The sequence below is a fragment of the Battus philenor genome, unplaced genomic scaffold (assembly GCF_028537555.1).
Source record: "Battus philenor isolate CCGP_79_NKW_IND1 unplaced genomic scaffold, ilBatPhil1.0.hap1 SCAF_27, whole genome shotgun sequence".
Classification (NCBI taxonomy): domain Eukaryota; kingdom Metazoa; phylum Arthropoda; class Insecta; order Lepidoptera; family Papilionidae; genus Battus; species Battus philenor.
The window spans coordinates 6,340,645-6,365,649 of record NW_027181690.1 but is presented as its reverse complement, the minus strand read 5'-3'; the positions used below and the strand labels follow the sequence as shown (position 1 = coordinate 6,365,649).

Here is a 25,005-nt window from a genome sequence, read left to right as displayed (position 1 = left end):
CAGTGAAACTTTTGTACTTTCTCATATCTCAAAGTCAGTACAGATTAACTATGCTTTTAGGACCAAACCATGTCTTTTGCCAGCAAATATCTGTATTGTTGTAATATATAGAATCTGAACTACACAATTTATTATATCAAAGAAAACATATAAAGATTTGATTCCTCATTTGAGGCCCCTTCGGACCTGTTATTCCCCAGAGCGTCCACAGATTTTGGCGATTTCGAAACCTGGTGAAATAAATAATAAAACGACAAGAGAAGCATTCCACGGGATCTCCAGACCTTAGTAACTTTAATAAGGTCTAGGCTAAACGCTCAAGGCTTTCCTACCTCAAATGAGACGAAGATAAATGCCAAACAGAATTTGGCCATGATAAAAATGAGGTTTGACACTGTAAGTAAGCAAACTTTCCGTTCGTGTCTATTTTTAAATGCCACATCCAAATGTCATATCACATCCACCGAGGTTTTATCGCGGTTTTAATCTCCTTTAAGCTTTCTAATTTGCACTCGTCCAGTGGTGATCTTGTTTAATTCAATAGAGCACAGGCTTGTTTAAATCAGTTATAATCATAACGTCGAATGAATATAGCATTCTAATAATATAGTAGCTAATATTTTTAAGTTCTTTAATATATAATTTGTGAAATGAACTACAAATTTTATTCTATAAATGTTTGCTCTTCAAAAGTTTTAAACACACGTAAAACATATGCAATGAAACAAAATCCTCGTTTAATACAGGCAAGGTTGAAGATATGTATGGTATTTTCAAAGACTGGTCATAGTGGTGATCATTAGGGGAAGTCTATGCCTTACAGTGATCGTCTATCAGCTTGCATGATGATAATGATAGCATTTTTCTAGTCGTATTGTCAATTAGTTTTAATATTAAACACCTCTTAATTGGTATTTTCGACCATTTTATATTTTTTATAATGAAAAAAATAACTTACTCGCACCTTTGAATATAATTATTTTAATATTAAAGGCAGTAAGCTTCCACTAGTTCAAAATGCTGATAAGACCGGCTGATCTGCTGATAAGAGCCGGTCTCTTTTTTTATGGAATTTAACAGTATTTAATGTATAAATTATAATAACCTTGTAAATAAGTCTAAGAACTAAGTTCCACACATTTCGATCAACTAAATCTTGAACGCTAAGCTTGAACGCGAAATTTTTGATTGAAAACTAAGAAAAGGAAGGTGTAAAATATCTCACGGAACTTTATTCATGCATATGAACGTAAGCTCATGATTACTTTTCGAAGACGTTACTTAATATCGATTATTGTTCTGTGATGGCAAAGGAAGAAATTTAAAAACCTATGTGGTTAAACTGTACGCTAATTTAAAATTAACGACGGCCATACAAATCCCGCAATACCAGTTAATAGTTTATTTGATGCGGGGTCCGTGCTCGGCTCGCCCGCGCCATAACTTCCCCCGTGAGCAAAAAATCCGAATTTGCAAACATATAAAGAAATTGAAAGGTACCGTCCGACCGCGATGCTATCGCAAAATTATTCCCAATTTCACCATTTTGCGTCCCCGTTCGCAAATCTTTTATTTTAAAACGCTTTTTTATTTATTTTATTTGCAGCGATGGCCGTCGGTGGACCAGCTCCCATAAATTATAGTTCGGTAGCGCTCTTAAAGGGGTTTTCGGATTTTTTATTTTTATTTAACCCAGTGAAGAATTTATGTCCCGATCTTACTTAGTGGCGGTCAGTCGGCTTGTCGAGACGGTGAAATGGTCTCCACTTGCCCGCGTGTTTATAGCTGCGACGTAGCTTCATGCTTCAACTCGATTACGGGGTTGGCAGAGATGTGAAGGTGAGCGGTCTCGTGAAATAATGCATCGTTTAACTTCCTATTTTAATTGTTCCTATTTTAATTCATCATTTACATTTAATAATTTTAAAGTAAAATTGTAATAATATATTAATCCACATATGTATAAACTGTGTGATAAATCATACTATGACTACTTAAATAAAACTGCAAACTTCTTGGTTGTTTCAAGCAAAGAAATGACTTTTTAAATTATTGTTAAATTAATGAAAGCAAGTTTTAAAACTATTATTATAATACAAAAAAATACACAAGTACACTGAATATACTACAAGAAGGAATAGAAGTTATTTAATTTTATTTACGCGCATGGATAATGCCTTTCTTTACTCCCTTTTCATACAATAATGAAATAGGTATGCTTATTTCCGGCTAGATAGATAGAAAAAATCTATTGATTAAAACATCTATTGAAGAAGGTTGTTTATCATACTTTATCAAAAATTATTATTTTTATTCGTTTAAATGTGTTTTTAAACATACAAACTGGACATAGATAAATTTATTAGACTTATTATATCTTTAAATTAAAATTTAAATTGTAAACGTATAAATTGACCAATAAATAGTTAATTTGGCGGGTGTTGAACACAAGTTTTGTGTGTAAAACGATATCCCTATTTGTGATCGAGAAATTTCGAACTAAGATTTTTCTACTTACTTTCTAGAACTTTACTTTGAACAAAATTCTATTCTATCGTATGTTATAAATAATTAATAGAAGAATCACATGGCGTAGTTATTAAAATCACCGAAAGCATGAAGCAAAATATTGTCACAAAAATCGTATAGCAGACAAAACGGATTCCGAATACTGGCAATTGGAATAGTTTTCAACTTTTTTATCTCATTTCGAGCCTGGAAGGCATCCTAACGGTATTCACCACGAGACATAACTTTAGGGCGGCCCGCGCAAAACGTTTTATGTTATTTTTCCGATGACCTCAACCGTTCGCGTTCTAAAAATGCATCGCTCCATCGGTTACAATTCTATGTTAGTCTTTAACATCTAAAACTAACCGAAACCATAAAGTTTTAACGTTTTTCATTTATATTTTTATAAAAGATTTTTAAAACAAGTCCAACACTAACCTCTTTAGCTATAACAAAAAATGTTTGACATTGAAGACTTATTTAAAATTTTTACTACATCCACATCTCTTATTAGGTATCGATATGAAATTGTAATTAGGTACGCACAATAAATCAAAAAATGCTCACGATTACCTTGTTAATTAGGCATGTTAAACAGAATTTTAAGTAACCTTTATCGTCACAGCCAGAATTATTATAAAAAGTTTACTGGCAACTCTAATTGCGTTCAACGCCGGCCAAAATTAAAAAGAAAAGTCGCACCGCAAGAATCCCGCCTATTTTTAAAAATGGAACCCGACGATGATTCGCCTAATTAATAAACCAATCACGTACACTCGAGACGCGGCGTCGAGGCGCGGCGGACGTGCGGGCGCGGGGGATGAACGCTTGGAAATTCGAATACTATATTTTTTCTGCTCCCGGAGCATCATGATGTTACTTGTAATTGGCTTGACGGCCAATAATAACGAATTTAGAATTATATTAATAACAAACGATTGTAACATCGCTGAGCCAAGAATTACCAGCAAAAAATTTAACAACGGCTAATAAACCATTAGAAAATAACTTCGCGCGTGGCTATCCGTCTCCTATATCATTAAAAAATAGCGACACATGAAATCAAAATAGAACATAATAGTCAAACTCATTTGAAGATTTTAGGAATTATTAAAATCGGCGACGACTTCGCTCTGTTTCTAAGAACGTGGTATTAGAATGCCACGGATTATCTGACACAGCGATACGTCCTTTTTTAATATAAGCGCGTGAATGAGCCTGTGCTATAACCAACAAAAGGCATCTTTTAATATTGACAGGGAAAAATTATGTCAAAAAGTTTTAGGCGTTTGTTACTCGGGAAAAAATATAATTTATCAAATGAATGCATTCCCAGCTATGTCCTTGCTCAGCGTGATTGCAAAAAATAGTTGAATAATAAACGCTTTGGTTGGCAACACTGGGAGCCGAGGAAACCCGAAGTAAGACGAAGGAGGGCAAAGATTAGCGAGTGCGTGCTTTTTGCTTGCATCAATCGATGCGCTCGAGCATTCGCACGATGAATAATTCAAAAATTGACATGAAATGGCGTATGGTACTTTTTTTAAAATGAAAGGTGCCCGATTGAGGACTGTAACCGCCTGACGAATTCATTGGCCAACGGCTTTTTGCGTTCCGTAATTGCTGTATTTACTTTATAGATTATTAAAATAAAAATATTTGCACATTTTTTTCAACCATAACATTATTACATTAAATACTTTATTATTTAATACCGAACTAACTCAAATTTTGTTAAAATAAACATTTCCAGTGCATTGTTATAGAATGTAAAACTTTGAAACAACTTTACATGTACTGAGATTTAAAACGAACTCCCCACTCTACAGATTTCGACGGCTAGAATTTGGAAGATGACAGAAACAAAAAACTAATTAATTCGCGTAATGCTGTTAATGATGCATCGAAAACTTGCCGCCATTTCCAAGTATAAGTAATCTTTCCATCTGAATTCTGCTTGCGATTGGCCAAAACTTCTTTGGCGCGTTTCGATTAAATGACTTTATCCTACAAGTGTCACTGACATCTTCACGTTATGGTTATGATGGTTTTTTTTATTCAAATCAGCTATTGGCAATGTAAATGATATAAATTCTATTTTTAACTGATAAGTATTCGAATGTGAAATCATTTCAAAGGTTTTTAGAAAACATTAGCGGTAAAATTTATGTAGACTAATTTTCACTGCATGTATGCAAGCTTAGCGACTTTTTTATAACTAATTTATCTAAATCAATGACCTTGTATTTAGGTAAGAAATAAGCATAATATATGATAAATTAAGAAGAAACATGAAAATATTTTTAAAGAGATTTTGTTTACGTTTAATCATAGTTGTGTAAGTAAATATCACTCTTACATCAAGAAATTTAAAATGTTTAACAAACAAAAAATAATTTAAGATATACTAGCACAGTGGCTGAAAGGCTTTTAAAGTGATATTGCGGCTTGGGAAAAATTGTGAATAATCTGTTTTGAGGACATTTGTAAAAGTGATCCTTAAAAAAGTCAGATCTTATTATGACTTTAAGTTGAAGGATGCCACTATAACAACAGTAAACTTGATTCTAGGTACTATCTGATACAACCTACTGAAGTTCTTACCATAAAAGTTTGTTTGAAAATCGCTAGCTTTTAATTCGTAATCCGTAATCCTTTTACATTTATTTTTTTTAAATAATCGTTTTTTAATCACTAATTAATTATAGGAAAAAAAAGTTATGTACTTACTTGTAAGAAGAGAAAGACATGTTACTATCCACACACGGCTGATCTTCTACCGTTCCGTTAGTCGTGAGCATGAGGGTGTTCATTCGTGTTTATCTTATTTATACAATCGACTGTCGATATCCTTGCTTGTACAGCACTAGTTCGTCAAAGTCCGTTGAGATTGCGTCGAATTGACGCGGAAACACATTATGTACGTCACATCGTTAGCGTTCTTCCTTGTATCATGTCTGAAAAGAAAAACAATAATTAATAACTGATATTTTTTATGGAAAAAGATAATTTTACATTGTTAGTGATAAACAGATTTGTACGTATACAAGCATTCGTCATTTAGATTTGAAAAAATTACATATGGACTCGACGAGTCACTACACAAGCCGAGGTCCCCTCGTAAACCTAGGCGTAGCGATCTAAGAGTTCACTACCTTACAGGAGGTCTTAGGACAAGCGCTCTGTGCGGCCTGCCGCCTCCTACACGCAAAGCAGTGAGAGTCGAAAAAAACTTAAGAACTGGCAACCAAATGTACAAATAATTTAAGTATTTTAATCCACCGACAATAGTTTCTAACTAGTTTTTCTTCATTGGTGAAGTGAAGTCTAAAATTTATGTAAAATGTTGCTAAGGTTACTCATATCATTGTACTCTAGATCTAACAATCCTTATCAGAAGTATTATAGTCAAACTTAACGGATATCAAACTATTGGGTATTCTTTACGAAAACATTTCATTTATACTAATGTTTATTTTATATCTGTGCTAAGCTTTTGTCTTACAATACTGAAGATAGCTGTAAAAAGATAATCGTATTGGTAAACGCAGAGTTACAAAAGAATCTTGTTTTGACATAATAGTAACAAAAACTTTGTCAAAATTTATCACTGTAAAATTTGTGGTAACTTTTTACGTACAAAAAGTTATAAAAAAAATGGATATGAGTGGAATAACGTTATTATAACTATTCTTATAGGTCAAATTTAATGCTTTTTATTTATTTTTAAATAGCCTTCTTAATTATAAATATTGTCAATAGTACAGGGCATTAGCTCATGACATATATATTTAAATATATTAATTCTTCTGATGACACTTACAGAGGAAATTTTATTTTAATTCAGTGGTAAAAAAATCTATTGATCAATGCCTCTTGTAATTGTATCATCCGTGCAGGTATATCTGGTGTTATTTCTCGCACCAATACAGAGGACGTTTGTAAATGTGCGGGCGCCTAAGTTACAGGACATTAATCAGCACTACATTTAATTATTGGAAAAATATACCACTTTTGAATCCATGAAAAACGTTCTACTTTATTATTGCTACTCTTTACAAAAAAGAGTGCTCCGCGTATTTACAATTTTCATTTAAAGTCATCGAGCCATATACAATACGTGTAAAACTAAAAGTAATAATCTATATTAGTTGGTATATCACCTCAAAATCATGTTACATATGATGAGGCTTATGTAACAAAAAATTGTGGTAAAAAGCTATGCTATTTTTATATATATAGCTTAAATAGCTATAGCTATAGCTTGCCCTGTTTATACAGGGTACTCTATAATTGGCAATGATTCGTCAAAATGTACAAATATATATTCCAATTTTATTAATTAACTTTTCTACTTGAACAAAAGTGTGTATTTGTATTTGCCTTGAAATATTTCGTATCAATATTATAACATCAAGTTTAACCGCTACGCAATAACGAATAAGATTTTTGTATTTCATTTTTTCCGAACGGCAAAAACTTTAATATTTTTAAAATGACACAGCTGTCATACCTCGAGAGAAAGACACGGCCTTTTGAGGAAAAGCAGACCCTGATTGAAGCACAGACGAAAATCGTTACGAATAAGGAGTTCATGCCCAAAACAGATAGTTATACATTGAACACATTTTAATTAAGTAATTTATGATTGAACATGAAACTTATAAAAAATTAGGAAGTGTCACACTGTCTGTATTTAGCCATTACTACCAGGGTCTTTACAATTTCACAGATAAAACACGTATAATAATATATTATAATACACCGTGACTAGTTATAGATGTAAAAGTTTAAAAGGATTTAATGTATAGCGCAATTTTCTGTAAATGATTATTTGGTAAACTCTATCTAAAAATCTATAGCTTCAAAAATAATAAATAGGATAGAAGTAAAAAAAAATCATTTTCAAAATTCGATTAAAATTAATAACTGTTAACTATATGTCTCCGGAGATTTGTACTGCCTGAAATCGTTGGCCATTCGCATTCCAATGGAAATAATAAGTTAACGTAACTTATTTCACAGCGTTCACTTTATACATGATGTATATTGGAAATAGATGTAAAATCTTTAATGTTATTTGCTGACAAATGTGCTATAAATTGAGCTCTTTAACATTAATTACTCTATATAATAATAAATAAGATATAGGATTTGGGGAAATCTACTAGTAAAATCCATGGCAGCTATATTTATTTACCCTATTTACAATTTGTGTATTAACGGACTCAATACCTTTAAGCATTCTCTACTAGTCAAACCAACTACAGTAACACAAATTCAATGTATTTCCTAGATTTCATAATTATAACTAATGTTTCTAAACCTTAAAAATTAATTAGCGTGAACCAAACCTTTTTAGTTATAACTATAATCAATTAATAGGATATTTTAGCTCGTCGAGTTATTCTCAAAAACATGTTATGATTTAATTCTTTCTAATCTAGCATATCAGTTAGTGGTCTCGAACTTCATCAGATCTGAGATACGGAGGCCCGTTGGAACGGCGGGAACCGGCTCGGCGGCCATATTGAATCTGATTGACAGCTGTCAATGTTGGCGGCAGCACGACGCGTCGCCGCGCCCGCACACTGTTACAAGCGCGCCACTAATTCCTCACAAAAAATAAAGTATCGTTTAAAATAAGAGTTAACGTGAAGAAGCTAATATACACCATAGTTCACCCAACTCTTTTTTTACACGGCAGGTACGTTCCTCAGAAAACGTGCAAAAATAATCGTGTAAAAAATACATGTGATATACAGCAAATTAGGAGACATGTTCTACAACTTTAAAACTGTGTAATAGGTGTGAACTGTATATTTTACTGTGTATTTTTCCAATATAATAATACATAAAAAAGTAATAATAAAATCCATGTTATATAAGTATTTATGAAGCCAAAACAAGTTTTTATTGTTTATAGGTAAAGCATTTGACTTATGTAGCCTGTAGTTCTACGATGACGATATCTACAATGGTGCATGCTAGAAGACATAAAACCAGCGGTGAAATATTTTCTCCATAGAATCAACATTCCGGACCAGGTCGTAGAATATGGAAAAAATTGTAAATAACACCATAATGTAGAGTGAATCTTTGTTTTATTTCTTTAATTTGTTATAGGTATACAGAAAGTCTACTCAAAAATAAATTTTAGAGTAGCCGTCGTCACATTCTTAACTCCTAATAGGGCAGAGGACTAATGCTTACCACATTATAATTTTCACCATGGAACAAGCAGCGTTATATGAACATCTACCCTGAACGGGCATTGGTAAAATAATTACCATTACATTTTCGCGAATACATATTTTTTAGACTTTCACGAAAAACATTAAGAAGGACCCTTATAAACACTTCCTCACACACACATATAAATATATATTTTAAACATAAAAATATATATTTGAAAACAGCACACAACCTGGTCTATCAATATTTTTTTTCTCTATGCTATAATATTAAGTATTGAATTATTAATATTGCAAACTTTAATTAAAATCAATATAAATAACGGGATAAGAAAGAAGTGCGGGTGAACGTTTTTGTAGAATATATAACAACGTTTATATATCGTAATACTTTAGTTAGTTTTCATTATGAATGTAAAAATAAATTCTATTCTTAAACTTAGTAGGATTATATTATGTGTATAGCATCCCAACCACGAATCTAAGTTAGAAATAAACGTTAATAATCAAACGTCTCACAAAAATAGCACAAGTGCATACCCTTCGCAATATCCACGTGAAATCTATAATTTTCAAACCACAGTCAACCATAAAACTTGCAGGAAAACCGCCCAATAATTCATTAACTTTACTATTACTATAAATCTTGTTTTACGATCATAGTGACGTCACGGAAACGTGTCCGTTAACGTTAAATGAGGTGCTTTGAAGTTAGGTACAGTCGGCATATAAGTACACTCAAAAGAATATGGCAAGTACCTAATGCTATTGAATAAATAATATATTAACAGACCGCGAAACTTGATTTACTAGCACGCGTAAGTTGTTTATTATAAATGGATACATTACGTACGTATAAATATAATATTTTCTAATCGTTAAAATACAAAATTAAACTCACGAATCTAGGCACACATTCGAAGCTTTACGATATCAGCTTTGGAATCCAGGACATTGTATACTGTTGACTATACTGTGTTCTAAGAGTGACAACATTTTCAAAATATTTTGTATATAGAATGTCTTAGAAGCTTCTGCCTTGCACTGGTCGTCTATTGGTTGACATGATAATGGTAAAGGATTCTAACATTTAACATTTATAGCTAACTATATTTACCTGTTAGAAATCTACAGAAAACTTATATTTGCGAACGTCACTTGAATCAAATTTTGGAAAATGGACGTAGAAAGAAGTCCTTATAAAAGTAACAACAAATCCTTTTTATATAATTGTTGGGTGTGTTAACTGTCAAACAGCATTAAAAAGTGGTCTTTACCTTCGCGCCTCATTGGCAAGCTCACAGACTCTCAAAGAACCACGGAGACTTCTATTTCTTGAAATTGTCTTCGAAATAGAATCAATAATGAGAAGTAGCCGACATAGGAGCTGGTTGGTTAGTTGAAGTGACAGTGGTCAGATCTTATAGCGTAGAACAGATGGCCGCTGATGCCTTAAAGTTCAGGAGTAGAGACCACAGACTGGCAAGAGTAGGGCGTCCAATCTCCAAGGTGAACAGACGATGGTCACACTTCCAACCGTGGACGCTCTTCGCCTAAAATGATGATGATAAATTGGTAATAACTTTCTATCGTTTCGAACATACAATTTTTAGAGCGGTTGAATAAAATATTCGTAAATATTTTTAAAATGATTTTGTTCAATTTATTAAGTAGAACTCTGATGTCGTTTATAATACTTTTTATATAATGCACAAGGAATATTTAGTGATCTCCAAACCCCACAGCCTTTTACAATAAAAACAAGATCCGGATAAGATATTACGGACCATGATCGTCGTTCGTCGGCCACGCTCTTTATGAATAAATGGATCATTGGTTTCCTTCACTGACCACACGAAATACAGTTGCGGTAAACTGCTTATAATTTCATTGAAAAATGTCGTTGTACGTAAAAGAATCTTACTGCTAAACAATTATAAAATTATGTTTTTAAATTTCTATTTTTTTTATTTTATGCCAGAAAATATTCGCATGAGTGAATCTAATCAATTATTTATTAGGCAACTAAACGATATATACTTGTATAAAACTGTGTACTCTAAATATTTACTAATAACAAAACGAAAGACGCAAAACGATTCTAGAAATAAGGAAACTTTAAAGAATTTTGTAAAATTGATTGAAATATACGTAATTATTTGGATTAATTTAATTCTTGCTAGCGGTAATAGATTCTTTAATGTATAATTTATAGTTTTCCAATTGCACGTGTCAAGTTAACAAAAATTACGTATTCTATATATTTTTTCGTCATGAACCTGTGTTGATTGCTCGCTGACTTCACGCTCACTCGACCTCAGATCAAAATTCTATTTTTTAATATGAGAAGAATTCTGTTCCCAACGAGAATGAAGGGAGTAGAATATTATAACAGTAATAAAAAAAATTAATTATATTTACGTTATAAATATATAATATGGTAAATGGTAACTGATATGTGTGTAACAATGATAACGTACGACACTGAAATATAGTCTCTGATTTCGAGTCTCATTCGCAAGCTCTACGAGCCAAAGGCTGTGCTCGGGATTTCTCTATGAGATCGAATTAGAATCTAATAGACCTGAAGACAAATGAAAGTACCCCACATAGTATATTGACATATTGTATTGACTATTTGAAGTAGTAGAAGGCAAGCTACACAAAACGCAGCTTCTCAATGCCTTACGGGCAAAATATTCCAATTCTCGTCACAGTCAAGTGGTAAAAACCATAGTTATGATTGATTACACTTTAATTATATTTTCTATTAAAATCATTGTAACAAAAAAGATACTAAAGAATATTTTCTGAAGAAAAAAATAATTGTAAGTTTGTTAAATAGATAGATGTGCTAAAAGAAGAAATTAAAATAACCTCATCCTTTTGCGATAACAGAATCTGGCAACACCACTAACATAGGATTATGACAGCTATCGCCTAAATGTTTTCTGTATTAGTAAATGTTGCGTAAGGCTGAAGCTTAGTTGCCCAATAACATCACGCGAACGAAGACTGTAAAACGAGGTAGTCGTAACAATGACAAAGCCTTTTTATTAATCGAAGGACGCGCTGTCTGAGTATCGATTATCTATATCGAAACATTGCAATGATAAATAATAATATTATGATTACAAATGCACAAAAGTTTGTTTAGTTAGAATACTTGATACATTATTAAGTGTAATCTTCCACAAAATTAATTCGCGATGTTCTCTGTTTTGATAATACACACACGATTAATCAGATTCTAGTATTTCTTCACAATATTTTATTAATGTTAATATCATGTTGTTTTAGTTAAAAAAAAAGTCTGGAAACACTAAGTAATTAATGATGTATATAGTATGTTTATTATAAAATTTTAACACACAGTTTGTTTAACCTTTTTTTTACTCGAGAGGAAACCTCACACTGTATCCATCCGTTGCGGGAACAACGAAAGGGTTATGTCATAATTATACTGGGTAAAACCTTACGGTCATCTTTGACACTACCAATTTTCAACGACGGTGGTTTTGTGACCCAACGTATTAGAACAGAGATGAAGCCCTCCAGTCGTTATATATAAAAACGCGACCAGTATTATCTCGCACGCCACATACGTGGCCATCTGTTATAGACGTTATTTGTAGCTGTGGTATACCTCTGCTTAAGTCCAGGTCTCCGTCTGCGGATGAGAAACTAGTGTTCTTTATTTAGGCTACCGCGCAATTTTTTTCAACATTCATGAAGGATAGTTCATAACAACTTCTTCCTTAAAATACATATTATATGGATTTTAATAAGAAGATTAGGTTGTACCTACATAAAAGTTTACATAGTATGTAGTACTCGTATGTATATAAAGGAAAGTATAGTAAACTTAGTAGGCATCCTTTAGTGGGCAACTGTGCAGGAGTTTTGCAATAATATTATCTGTACGTAATTTCTCAGAATCAACAATTTATAAATATAAAAAATTATTATACAACATATCGTAGAAAAATCCTATTACAGTATTAAGGATTTTTAGTGATGATATGGTTTATGAATTAAGTGCTCTAACTAGTGAACCAAAAAACACCGTCTGAGTTTGTTGTGGGCTCTTCTTAGATAGGACCGCGTTTGGAACCCTCATATCTTTTTGGTAAGAATGCCACAATAAGGAGTTTCCATCAAATTGAGCACTTCTGGTATTCTTCTCTTATTATACACAAGTGAACATTATAAATAATATAAAAAAATGTGTTATAATATGAATAAATGAATGTCATAACATACGTATAACACATAATATTACTGTACTTTTCCCTTCTTGATATTCAGTGTGATATTCCGTGTGGTGAATGACCTCTCGTATTATATCTATGAGGTGTGGCGTATAAATGACTATATGGATAAATTAAATACGTAAACCTTTCGATTTTTTTTGCCTCGCGCCTTCTGGAATTCATGGTTCGACGATTCTTACGATTAATAGCTATAGAAGCCGAGAAATATAACAGCGACTAATATTTATTTATTTTATGTGGAAAAATTTTATATATACATATACGTCTATACGAGAGAGTAGAGATAGTAATAGTATCTTATACATGAGTATTGGTATACTTCTCTATGTTTTCACAAACTCTCCTAATATATATAGTGTAATTCAATTTAGTTAATTATTATTGTTATTTATAATACAACGACACGTAATAACAAAAAAACATTCTGCAACATAATAATATTTTTCTGACGCAATCTGTCATATCCTGCAGTTATCCTGGGAAGGTGTTATAAAAAACTCTTCAAAACAGAACGGGCGTAGAAAAGATCATTAAAATTTATGTTATCCATACCGTTCAGATTAAGCACAGAGCACATATAAACTTGTGGCCATACAAAAGTATTTTTATTATACATCGTATTAATGAAACATAAAACTTTTTTTTTAAAACACCAAAAGTAGAAGAAAAATATTGTCACCCTGCAAATCTACGTCAAATCTACTTATGTTAAGATCATTCAAAAATAGGTTTATCATAATTCCTCATTTCAGTCTCTAAAAGCCTACTGCAAGGCATAGGGCTCCCTCAAATATATCTATGGTGGATATACAAGAATTTCCACACTTGACAGGCGGGTTGACAATTGCAATGTGGTATCATGTTACGCAGCGGACGCTGCTGCCCACCCTCTAATAACTTGTTCATGAGCAATGGTAATCCTTTATAATTAATGCACAAAGTGTGTATTATATAATATTGTATCCCAGAAGTCGAATCCGCAACCTATAATCACTAGTTTCAGTCCTTACCGCTGGGCCACTAATGCTAGTATTATCATGTAAACAATTCAATAAACAAGGTATAACATAACAATAATTCAATATAACTTCACGAGTTGACTCTCCATTGATAATTAACTCATCACTATTAATCATTTCCGCCGTAAGCCCGCACATAGGCCTGGACATAAGCCTTCCCATAGATTTCAAATAACACCTTATGAAAACAGCCTATAGACGTCCCACGTTGAGCTTGCTGGTCTGTGGTCACCTTTACAGATCATTAAATTCCCTGCACAATCTGTTCTACACGCTATGTGGCCCGCTAACTTCCACTTTAACTTTTAGATTCGCTGATCTATGTCGGATACTTAAGTTCGTCTACGAATCTCCAAACTAACTTAAAACTTAACGGAAGAGCGCGGTCTCCTAAAACAAGAAAAATAATTTACATAGAACAAGACCTCATACTTATAAGCTGAATGTAACGAGTTTTAATATCAAAGTATAAATTATATTTCTATATAGGTTTACAGTAAATTCTACGATAAGAAATACATTTTCTTTACATATTTCGGTGTATCATTAAATATCATCTATAGTATGTTTTTTTTTAAATAAACCGTTTTTCAAAACTATATATATGTTAGTAGGTAGCAATATTATTTACCTTTAGCCTGGGTTCATAAGAATAAGGTATACCCTGTCTATCGTAAGGGGCAGCTAAATGAACATCGGGTTTGCGGACGTTAAGGGTAGAGGCATTCATTGACCGTTCGATGCGAACTCGAGGTAGCAACTCGAAATTGTCTCGTCTTTCTGCAGTACATCCAAGGATTCCAAGAGAGGCTCAGTTTTCCCCCGAGATGTGTTTTGACACACCAGCAAGTGTCATAGGAAATCCGGTAATTTTTTTAAAAGGTACCGAGGACTACCACCGAGGGTATTTTAGTAGAAGTAGCCAAACTACCGAATATAACCGAAGATCATCAGAATAAACTAATTTTTCTAATTGATAAAAGTCGTTATTACCAACTCTGTGGTAAGTTTAGACAATCTTAACCCGCTCGCTATTCGGCAGGTGTGAAACGGACACTAAGTGGTCATTTATTTAAAAATACAACCCTCAGAGGTGGGCAGTAATAAAAACATTCGAATGTTTTGGTTATTGCGAAGCGTTCATTAAAAAACATCCGCGTCGTGGGATACCCGCTCAATGTGTGTTGCTAAACTTACAACTAAGTGTTATGATTTGATGTTACTATATCGGTTATGTTAACTGCAACATTTTAATGAAAAGGAAGATGTCTTGATATCAAGAATATGTTGAATCGACCTGTAAAAACATATATTATAATATCACCTCTATTTTACAACTGATCGGATAATCATGCATTAAATCGATATATGTAAATACTTAAGTATAAATGACAATAATATATAGATGACAAGGCTTTAAACGTGTAATTGTAGTTCATTTGTTTATTAAAAGCTTTAAAAAATTCTATCTATCACCGTGTATAAAATTATCACTCTGTACTATAATTTTTTTTTTCTCTTGGAATGCGATACGCCAATATCTTCTGGTAGTATAAAGTCTACTGGAACAGATAGTAAACATTATTTAATTTTAATATGTAGTAATCCAAATTTCGACAAACGCTTTTACTTACTGTGTCATCATTACGTGATCCATAATCTCTAAAACTATTGGTTTTTGGATAGGGTGTAACATACATCCATTGGTGGTCAATGAGCTATACATATACTACTTTAAAGATTTTATACATATTACCGGTAACTATGTATAAAATGATGATTCCGAGATACGTAACAATACTTTTTTTTCTATTGAAATACGATAGGCCTTCTGGTAGAACAGTCTTCAGGAGCAGATAGTAAACAGTAATTAGCTTTAATATGTAGTAATACAAATTTGTAAAACGCTTTTTCTTACTATACTAATATTAACTTATTCTACTATATCTGAAACCAATGGTAATATAGATAGGGTGTAACATGCATCAATTAACAACAAACTAGCTATACTTACACCTCGTAAAAACTTTTATATCTATAACCTATCGACCTGTGACAATCGTTTTAATTAAATCAATACTTTTTACGGATCATGAACACCCCTGCTGGTGTATTTAACACTATTTTTATTTTATATATTATTTACATTCATATGATAAATTGTTAAAAAAATAATAATAATAATAGGAAAAATGCCAAACTTTGAAAAATCAAAATTATGTCAATTTATGTAAAATAATTTTTCTTATTGAAATTTAATGGTTAACATTATTTACTTGGACAGTCTAGTGTTAAAGACAGTTGAAACTTTAAAAATCTGTCGACTTTCGTCTAAAGTAACAAGTATTATGATACGCAAAGGACACTCCTGCCCTTCTTCTAGAAACTTGTTTATAAACAGTGACAATTCTGTATAATTAATTTATAAAGTGTGAATTATATAACATTATATTCCGGGAATCGAACTAGAGACCTACGATCACAAGTCTTAGTCTCTACCACTGGACTGTCACCGCTAAAACTACATTTTATTTTATGTTTTTGGAAAAACATTTATACGCGTATAAATTTACGTGTGAATATATGTAAATATACATAGATCCACCAGATTAAGTGTTTGCTAAAACCACGTCCATTTTAAATTTGTCTTAAAAGTAATCGTTTCTAGCATTAAAGTCATCTATTGTATGTGAATATTCATTTAGTTTTTAATTTATTTTGTACATATTTTTATAATAGTATACACTATTAGATACTCCTTCTAATTATATTTAAATTCATTTAAATCTCATATAAGTCTACATTAATTTCTTTATTTAACAATTGTAATGAATTTTTAATTTTTAATTTTAAAAATTTTAACGCATGTACTATATATAAATCGTAGACTAATGAATAAACAAAAAAAATTGTGCATTATTATTTGCACAGATCAAATATTGTTAAACCAACTTTTTTTTAATTTTAACAGCTTCGGGAATATTTGTTTCGTCCAAATACACAATCAGGGAAACAGATAACATATCTTGTATATTTTAACATTATAAAATCAAAATTATTTATTCATACATACAAAAGATAAAGTATTGATTCAAGTTTATGTAAAATTCTATCATGGAACACAGGTTTTATAAAATTTAACTAAATATATTGGACGTAACCGTGTGATTCCCAAAACCTGCTAACATATTTCTTATTATCTAACCTTCTGTACTTCATGAAAATAGAATCAGTTATAATTACCATCGATTAAAATAAAATATTTACAAACTTGCATAGCATTGACATACGTCATATCGTCATATTTCTAAATTCAAAACAATTGCTATTATTTAAAAATATTTATGTGTATGTCGTAATTACACAATGACGCTTTGAATCTCAAAGCTATTTGTGTATTTTCTAGAAACAACAACTATTATTTTATAACGTGTTATTAAAATAAAGTTTTCTAAGGAAATCGATGTCACATTGACATTTATAGCTATTTTTGGGCAATAAAAATCTAGATTCTTAATTTGAATTTATATACCATATTCGCAATGGGATTTGTAACGCTATTATTACCTTCTGTAATTAATTGGAAACGACAGATGATTGTAGGGGACATCAAAAATTGTAAGATTATAGGTGTCAATGCAATAATATGCAAAATAACAGATTAAATAAAAATCAGTTCAAACGTACACTATAAAAGCAAGACCAGCTCATACAATGCAAATGACAGCATCCTTAGGTTGTTATCACTAACCGATGAGATAAGTTATAGATAGTGACATAAACATAAAAGTCGCTGAAGATGCATTTGTATGTAAAGGCAAATCTATTTATATATATGAGTTTTTCATCTATAATATATATTGATTCATTACGATATCTAACCGAATAATAAGGCTTAGATACTGGAAATTTAGGAGAAATATTATTTAAGCGTAAATAAAGGTCCGTTAAGATCTTACGAAATTCAACTTGAAAGAGGGTTGAAGGAATAATCATTAAGTTTGTAAAACGGCGAATTGCAGCTAGTTTGTAATAAATGACGTAATATACTAACAAATGTACTGAAACTATTCTCCGTCATATTAGCAAATGCTTGTAAACTCATACTAAGCTCGAACTAATCAACGCGATATGACTAGCATTTACTGGTTGCAGTTATTTACTTCAATTTGAACCCATGTTTAAACGAACTTACAGTTTCCTTCCTGGTAAAATAAAAAATCTAATCTTTTTCCATACAAATTAGTGCGCACAAATCTATTGCGAATCACGTAACTATCTTTAGCAAAGTAAATTTCTTATCGAGTTGTAAATTTTGTCGCCAGTAACTGGTAGGTAGTTGATTATATACGTGATTAATTTTAATTTAATTTCTTTATATTGTTACTTTAGGCCTATAAAAAGTTCCAATGATCACTAATAGGCATGGTACGTTGTCAACGTTTATAAAATTAAACTTACTTTAAAAAAAAACTTATTTTATTTCATCTGTGATAGCCAAATTAACGCAAATAACTGTTCGGTGCAGACTTTAATTATAATATTAATCTATTTTAGCTATGTTAGATCTAATGCAGATCTGTGGAGTACATGTATTTGAATTTTCGGTTAAATAAATACTTGTTTCTCTTCTTTGTCCTGAAAACGAACCCGTGATATCGTTTCGCCAGATATGTCAAGACCCACTCTTTCACCACTTACCTACAGCGTCTTCCAGTTATACTTTTTTCAGAAATTAACATAGCAAATTCGTTTTTTTTTAAGAAAATTATTAGTCTGACAAGAATTCACGATGGATCAGTATAACATTAAATTGGACACTTTTTATAATATATAAATCGTCATTTATAACACGTCAAGAAACTTTTCTAGGCAAGTTTTATATACACGCATATAAGCAATAGAGCTGTAGTTTGAAAATATACATTTTTTATGAACGCCCTTTCAAAGCGAGTGGAATTGCGTAAGATTCTTAATTGACTCTTTTCGGCGGAAAGAAAATCCTTTAGTACTTCAGGTTTCTGTTCAAATCGTAACACATATCAAGACTGAGTATCTGAAATAATTAGTAAATATTTCTGATGAGATACTAGCTCTTTATCCGTGGGTTATTTTGTTTTTGATAAGTAACAAACCATCGCTAATTTGATTATTTTTGACAGGACTGCCTGACTTTTGCAACAGATTAGAGGAAGTAGGGCGCAGTAGCGCTTAGCTTGAACTTTTTTATAGGTAGTAAGTTCGAAACTCGGAAGAACTCGGAAGCCTAGAGTTGTGCCCTGTGAAGTACAGAACAAATTACTTTTTGAGTTGATATATTGAATTATTCCGTCTATTAGAGTAACACATTTTTGCTAAAGATAGTTTTCTTAACATTAACCCATACCATATTGCAAGACTTAGCTCGGTCTGAGATTAACAAAATACATTGTAAGCATTATTTAAAAAAAAAAAAAGAAAATTTCGTCAATTTAAAATATACCATTTCAACAAGTGAATTATGAGCTTTTTCTATACAAAATTTTTATGTACTAAATGTCGATAAGTATTTTCACTAGCAAAATTTGCACCCTGCTGATTGAAGAAATAGATAAATTATTTTATTACAACAGTAATTTTACATTTTTACTTTTAATGTATTTCAACTTGAAACATACCGTATATTGCTTGGCAGAAATGTATGCTCTCGCTCAACTTTGTTCTGACTTTCTTAATACCTAACCATCATTATCAATTCAGTCATAGGTCGCCCACTGCTGGACATAGGGGTAACCTATAAATTTCCAACTGAACCCGTAGGAAGCGATTTGCATACCATCTGTGGCTTATGTTAAATTTTTATTTTGATACTGCACCAAATAGAGACATTGTAATATTACGAAAATAACAGACTTGTAAAATCTTCAGTGTTTTCTCCATGCTTTATATCGTGGACAATAAAAGAGAACGAAAGCGCCTTGATATTTTTTTTGTAATTTTGTTATAATAAATTGTGTAAATGTGGTGCTGGAGAATATTATTGCGAATACTATGGACATAGAAACTGTCTCCATTTTCCAGAAACTTAACATCTAAAAACGCCAATCGACTATTGCTTCCTGTTTAATTTTAAAATGCTTTGATTACGCTATGCTAAATAAAGATAACGCTCTGTAGCGTTGAACTTGCTGTTTAGGGTAAAGTGAATGGCTGAACATTCAGATGTCGCCTAGAGTTTAGATGAGGACCTTCGCTTACTCGTTCCTAAATCCATCGGAGAGTAAAATATGAATATTAAATAAAATCGCCATTATTCTTGTAAAATTGCGATTAAGGCGAAAAAGTCCAAATTACATTTTACGTTATGTTTAAGAACTTATGTTTCTGTACCACCTTAATCGCGTAGATCTTGCTTATGTTTGCCGTGTTCAATTTGCAAGGACATAGTGTTGTTGCGTATTTTTAGAATTATTTTTGTTTTAATCATAGAACTACCTAAACAATACGAAGTATTCAGAACAAAATATGCATATATCTGTCGCCATATCTTTTTAGACTTTCCTTACTCAGTTACTCGAAGTAGTTTTATTAACATCATCATATATCATCTTCACCATTCAAGCAATAGGGCGTCCACTTCTGAACATGGGCCTCTCAGATAGATTTCCAAACGGATTGATTAGAAGCGGCTTGTCTGTAACGCTGCGCTCTATGGACAGTGTGAATCTACGCCAGAACATTTGGGCCCCAGCAGTCATCTGTTCCACACGTTATGGGGCAAGCCTCATTACTAAATTATATTAAAGTTATTACTATTAAAAAGTAATGATAATAAATGATAAATACTGTTGTTTTTGATTGATTTTCTAATTTGGCTATGTGGTAATTCACTCTAGGGTTCAATAAGAATTGAATCCTTGATCTGCAAGTATTTTTTTTTATCTACTTAGCTATTATATAGTTTATCATTTAATACTTAACAATGCTTAGTCAAGTTAATTTAATGAAATTAATACGTTAATTATTTTAATAATCAATATCGACTTTTTATGTCAGATAAGGGCGGGGAAAATACTTGGTATTATTTACTAAATGCTAATCAAATCGGTGACAAAAAGAAAAATTATCGAGGAAAATAATGATCCATAAGAAAATAACCTTTCAGAGCCGTAGTTAAATGTAATTTATCACCAGAAAGAATATTCAAAAAAGATTTTACGTTTCATCGATTACTCCTTAACGATGTGACTCTTTAAAATGCATTGTGGTTCATCATCCATTATATACTCTTATATATATTTTTAAGTATGAAAATGGTTTAAAATTTATAAATATCTATAGCAATGGTAGCCCAGCGGTAGAGGACTGAGACTTGTGATCATTGATCGCGGGTTCGATGGCCGAGACACAGTTTTACATAAATCACAATTTGTGCATTAATTACTTAGGTTTGTCAATGATTATAAAGAAGTTTCTTCATATACAATCGGCAACACGCCAGCCATGCGTCGGGATTATGGTATATTCTCCCATATATATCTTTAGTAAAAACATATGTTTTGCCGTGGACGTTTATTAGCTGAAACGACGACGTCATATATATTACTTAATTAGCTAAAAACTTACACTTATAAAAAGATTGAAAACCTTTAATTCATACGCGCTTGTAAAGTTCACCGAGAAGGTATATAAAATAATTCCACTATTATTACTGTATTTTTTTTTAATATAAACACATTCCGTATGTATTAGAAAAACAATACTTAATCTTAACATTTAGTTATCCGAATTTTTAAAATGCTTTTTCTTATTATGTTAGGAGTATAATTAAGTTATTTATTATCTAAAATATAAATAATGTTGAAAAGAATGTGCTATAAATTAATTAACACAAAATAAGCTTTTACACTTGTATACAATAACACGTATAATGATTTCATAGATTCACCGATATCGGACGGCATTCAATTAATCACTACAGACATCTAAACAGAATAAAATCTTTTTTGTTTTTCATTTAAACCCAAATTAATTTATACAACTAACTCATGAATTGCGTTGCGCATAGGACTAAATATAAAAACAAATGCTTTCACAAAGTCATTAATTAGAAATTAATTGAAATGAAATTTAACTATTGCAATATTTTTAACGAATAATAATTAAATAAGTAGAACATAAAGTAAATAAAATTTAATAAGTTATAATAGAAGTTAAGATTGTCGGAAAACGGTGGACCTAAGCCGCTTTCAACCGGTCTTATTGGAAATCTATGGGAGATTCCTATGCCCAGCAGTGGACGCCTTACGGCTGAGATAATGATGATAAATATAAAGATATTCAAGTCTAGCTAAAAGTGTAATAGTTATAACTATAATTCAAAAAAAAACTTTGCAATGGAATAGAACTTTGTTGCTTGTTTCTCCAATTAAAGATATGTCGTAAAATTATTATATTAAACCGCAATTAACTAATACCTATATAAAACCATCAAAAAATATGTATATTCCCTGGTCTATAGTCAAGGACTGTGACAAACATTGTAGTCAGTGGGTTCCATCGTGCGGCGAACGCACGATCGGACCCAACGCTGTTTATACAAAGTAAAAATATATTTTGACTAAACACGGCATTGAAAATATGATGTTAAGCTAAACGCGAAAAAGACTCTCTTTAAAAGACCTTTGTTCCAAAAGTTAAAAAGACTATTAACAACGCTATATATTATTAATCGTGAATATACGTAAGAGAGTATGTCTGTAAACCTACCTTTTAAATGCATACCCAATAAAGGGATTTTAATATTATAAGTTACATATGTACGAAAAGAAATTATTTGAAAACATTTCGAGTCTGTCTCTACAAAGATATCAATGTGCAGTGAGCTATATTTCCTGCCGTGGCATGTATAGACGAATAGCTTCCTTGATATTTTAAATGTTCAGCCACATGCATAGCCAAATGAATCGAAAAGTAAACTCTTATATACTAGTAGTAGTGTCTACGACGTTTTCATGATAGAAAGAGCGTTAAAAAAAATTCTTTTCGTTGTTAGATTATTGCAAAAATAAATTGTTTTAAAAATATTAACTAAAACTTAATCAATTAAAGATATATGTTTATAATATTAACTATATCGGGTTTATATTCAAAAAATTGAGGATATACTTAGCAAGTAATATAGCCTACCTAATATTAATATTAGAATTAAAAACATGATATTTTTTTGTTACGTCTCTATTATATATAGAGACGTATTTTATTTTATTTCTTGTAAAAAATATTCATCGCACTAGAGTAGCGAACCCTCTCGAGTATTTTTGAATAATATAAAGAAATTTGTTCCTTAATAGAAGATAGAATTAAAGCCATAAGAACACTACGCTATTATCGAAAGAAAATATTTTAATACTCTTTTGCGTAGCGTGAAAATAAAAAATAGAGATTAGTAAAAATTGGTTTTCATAATTTTTGGAAATTAAACATTTTTCCAATTTTAGATCCTGACTTTTTATATCTATAAATATATCATTTTTTAAATTATGTAAAGTTTATTTAAAAAAAAAATCAACGACTTTTAAGTAAACAGAGCTTTACGAAGCTATTTATGTCAAACATTTTTAGTTAAATTATGATTATTATTTACTAATAATCATCATCATCTTTGCAAATGAGTATGTAAAAAAAACTGTTTCCGTAAAGGTGAAATAATTAATTTTCTTACCAACTCGCTGTTATAATCGGCAAAAAATATTTATTTAAAAAACTATAAAATAATGAATATTCAAGAATAAAATTATTCTTAATTACCTTATTTATTTAGGAAATAAATTTAAAGGAAATAAAATTAACCATATTTTTCATTGTTAAATTACTTATTTTCCCAGAGCCAACATTAGCTCGAATTTAAGGTTATTAGAAACGACCATAATTTATTTCAAAATCACTAAGCATAGTCTTCTTATACATATTTAACTTTAATAATTAATCTCTAGTTACTTTAAATAAAGTATAAAGTACTAATAACATTTAAAATTGTTGATATAAATTTTGATAGAGATAAACGCGATTTTAAATACGAATACCTTCGTTTCATGTTAAGTCAATCGAATCATGTCTTCAATACATATTCAAATGAAGGTTAAGAGGTTGAATCCATTTTCCGTGAGTTAAATATGCTGAAAACAAAATTTATTGATGTGCCGAACGATTCAAGTGGCATTATTAAGTCGCCCAGACAAACATTAATAAATTAAGGAACTTTCAACACTCTATGAATTTAAATTGATTCTCAACGCACAATTTGAATTTCTCGATATTTATTATTCAATTTCGATTAGTATTCGATTTAATAACTTTTTTTTACTTTATTTTTCGATTAAATATACAGATGTATAAGTAATAATGAATTAAAGATATTTTAAATGTATGTGAATAAATAAATATTAATTTATAATGAAAAAAATTACCCATTTGATTTTTGATGAGATTTTTCAAATGTAACTGAAATAATAGTCTGTTTAAAAACAAACAAAACACCAATGTACAGGTCACCTAAATCCTTAAGCCAAATAAACTACAAGTACAAACAGAGGTGAACGCGTGTAGTGAACTTTAACCGCAACTTGTCACAAACTTTACTATTTAACACAATATTATATAAAATCACGGTAAGAAAATTCACACGGAACACAACACAGCGAGTTTTATTTAGTCCTTTAGTCTATATTTATGTTCAAAAGCGCGAGTTTACGAACGCATTCGGGGAATCATTCGAAAGTTCGGAATTTGAAAATTTGAAATTGGAACGCGATGACTTCGCGCCGAGCGAACACTATCGACTGCCTGCGCACGCGCAGCTCAACTCCCAACAGCGCTGTATGAAGCAATCGTCAACCTTTCTGTATTGCATCGCTGCAGACTTCTAGTTTTTCAACATACTTCAGTAATATTAAATGTACACTTAATATTTTTAATCACCGCAACCAAGATATCCTTTTTCCATCAAACAATATTTCAACTATAAAT

General features: G+C 31.2%; 1 protein-coding gene across 1 annotated transcript in view; it reads right to left on the bottom strand.

Moving 5' to 3' along the window:
• Positions 1 to 24,799, bottom strand: part of Sox15 (Sox box protein 15) — a 154,686-nt gene extending 129,887 nt beyond the window's left edge. The window contains exons 1-2 of the mRNA XM_068768861.1: positions 24,447 to 24,799; positions 5,242 to 5,468 (exon numbers count right to left, since the gene is read on the bottom strand). Of these exons, the coding sequence (XP_068624962.1) occupies positions 5,242 to 5,324 (83 nt within the window). The 5' untranslated portion in view covers positions 5,325 to 5,468; positions 24,447 to 24,799. The remainder of the gene's footprint in view (positions 1 to 5,241; positions 5,469 to 24,446) is intronic.
• Positions 24,800 to 25,005: the final 206 nt, after the last annotated feature.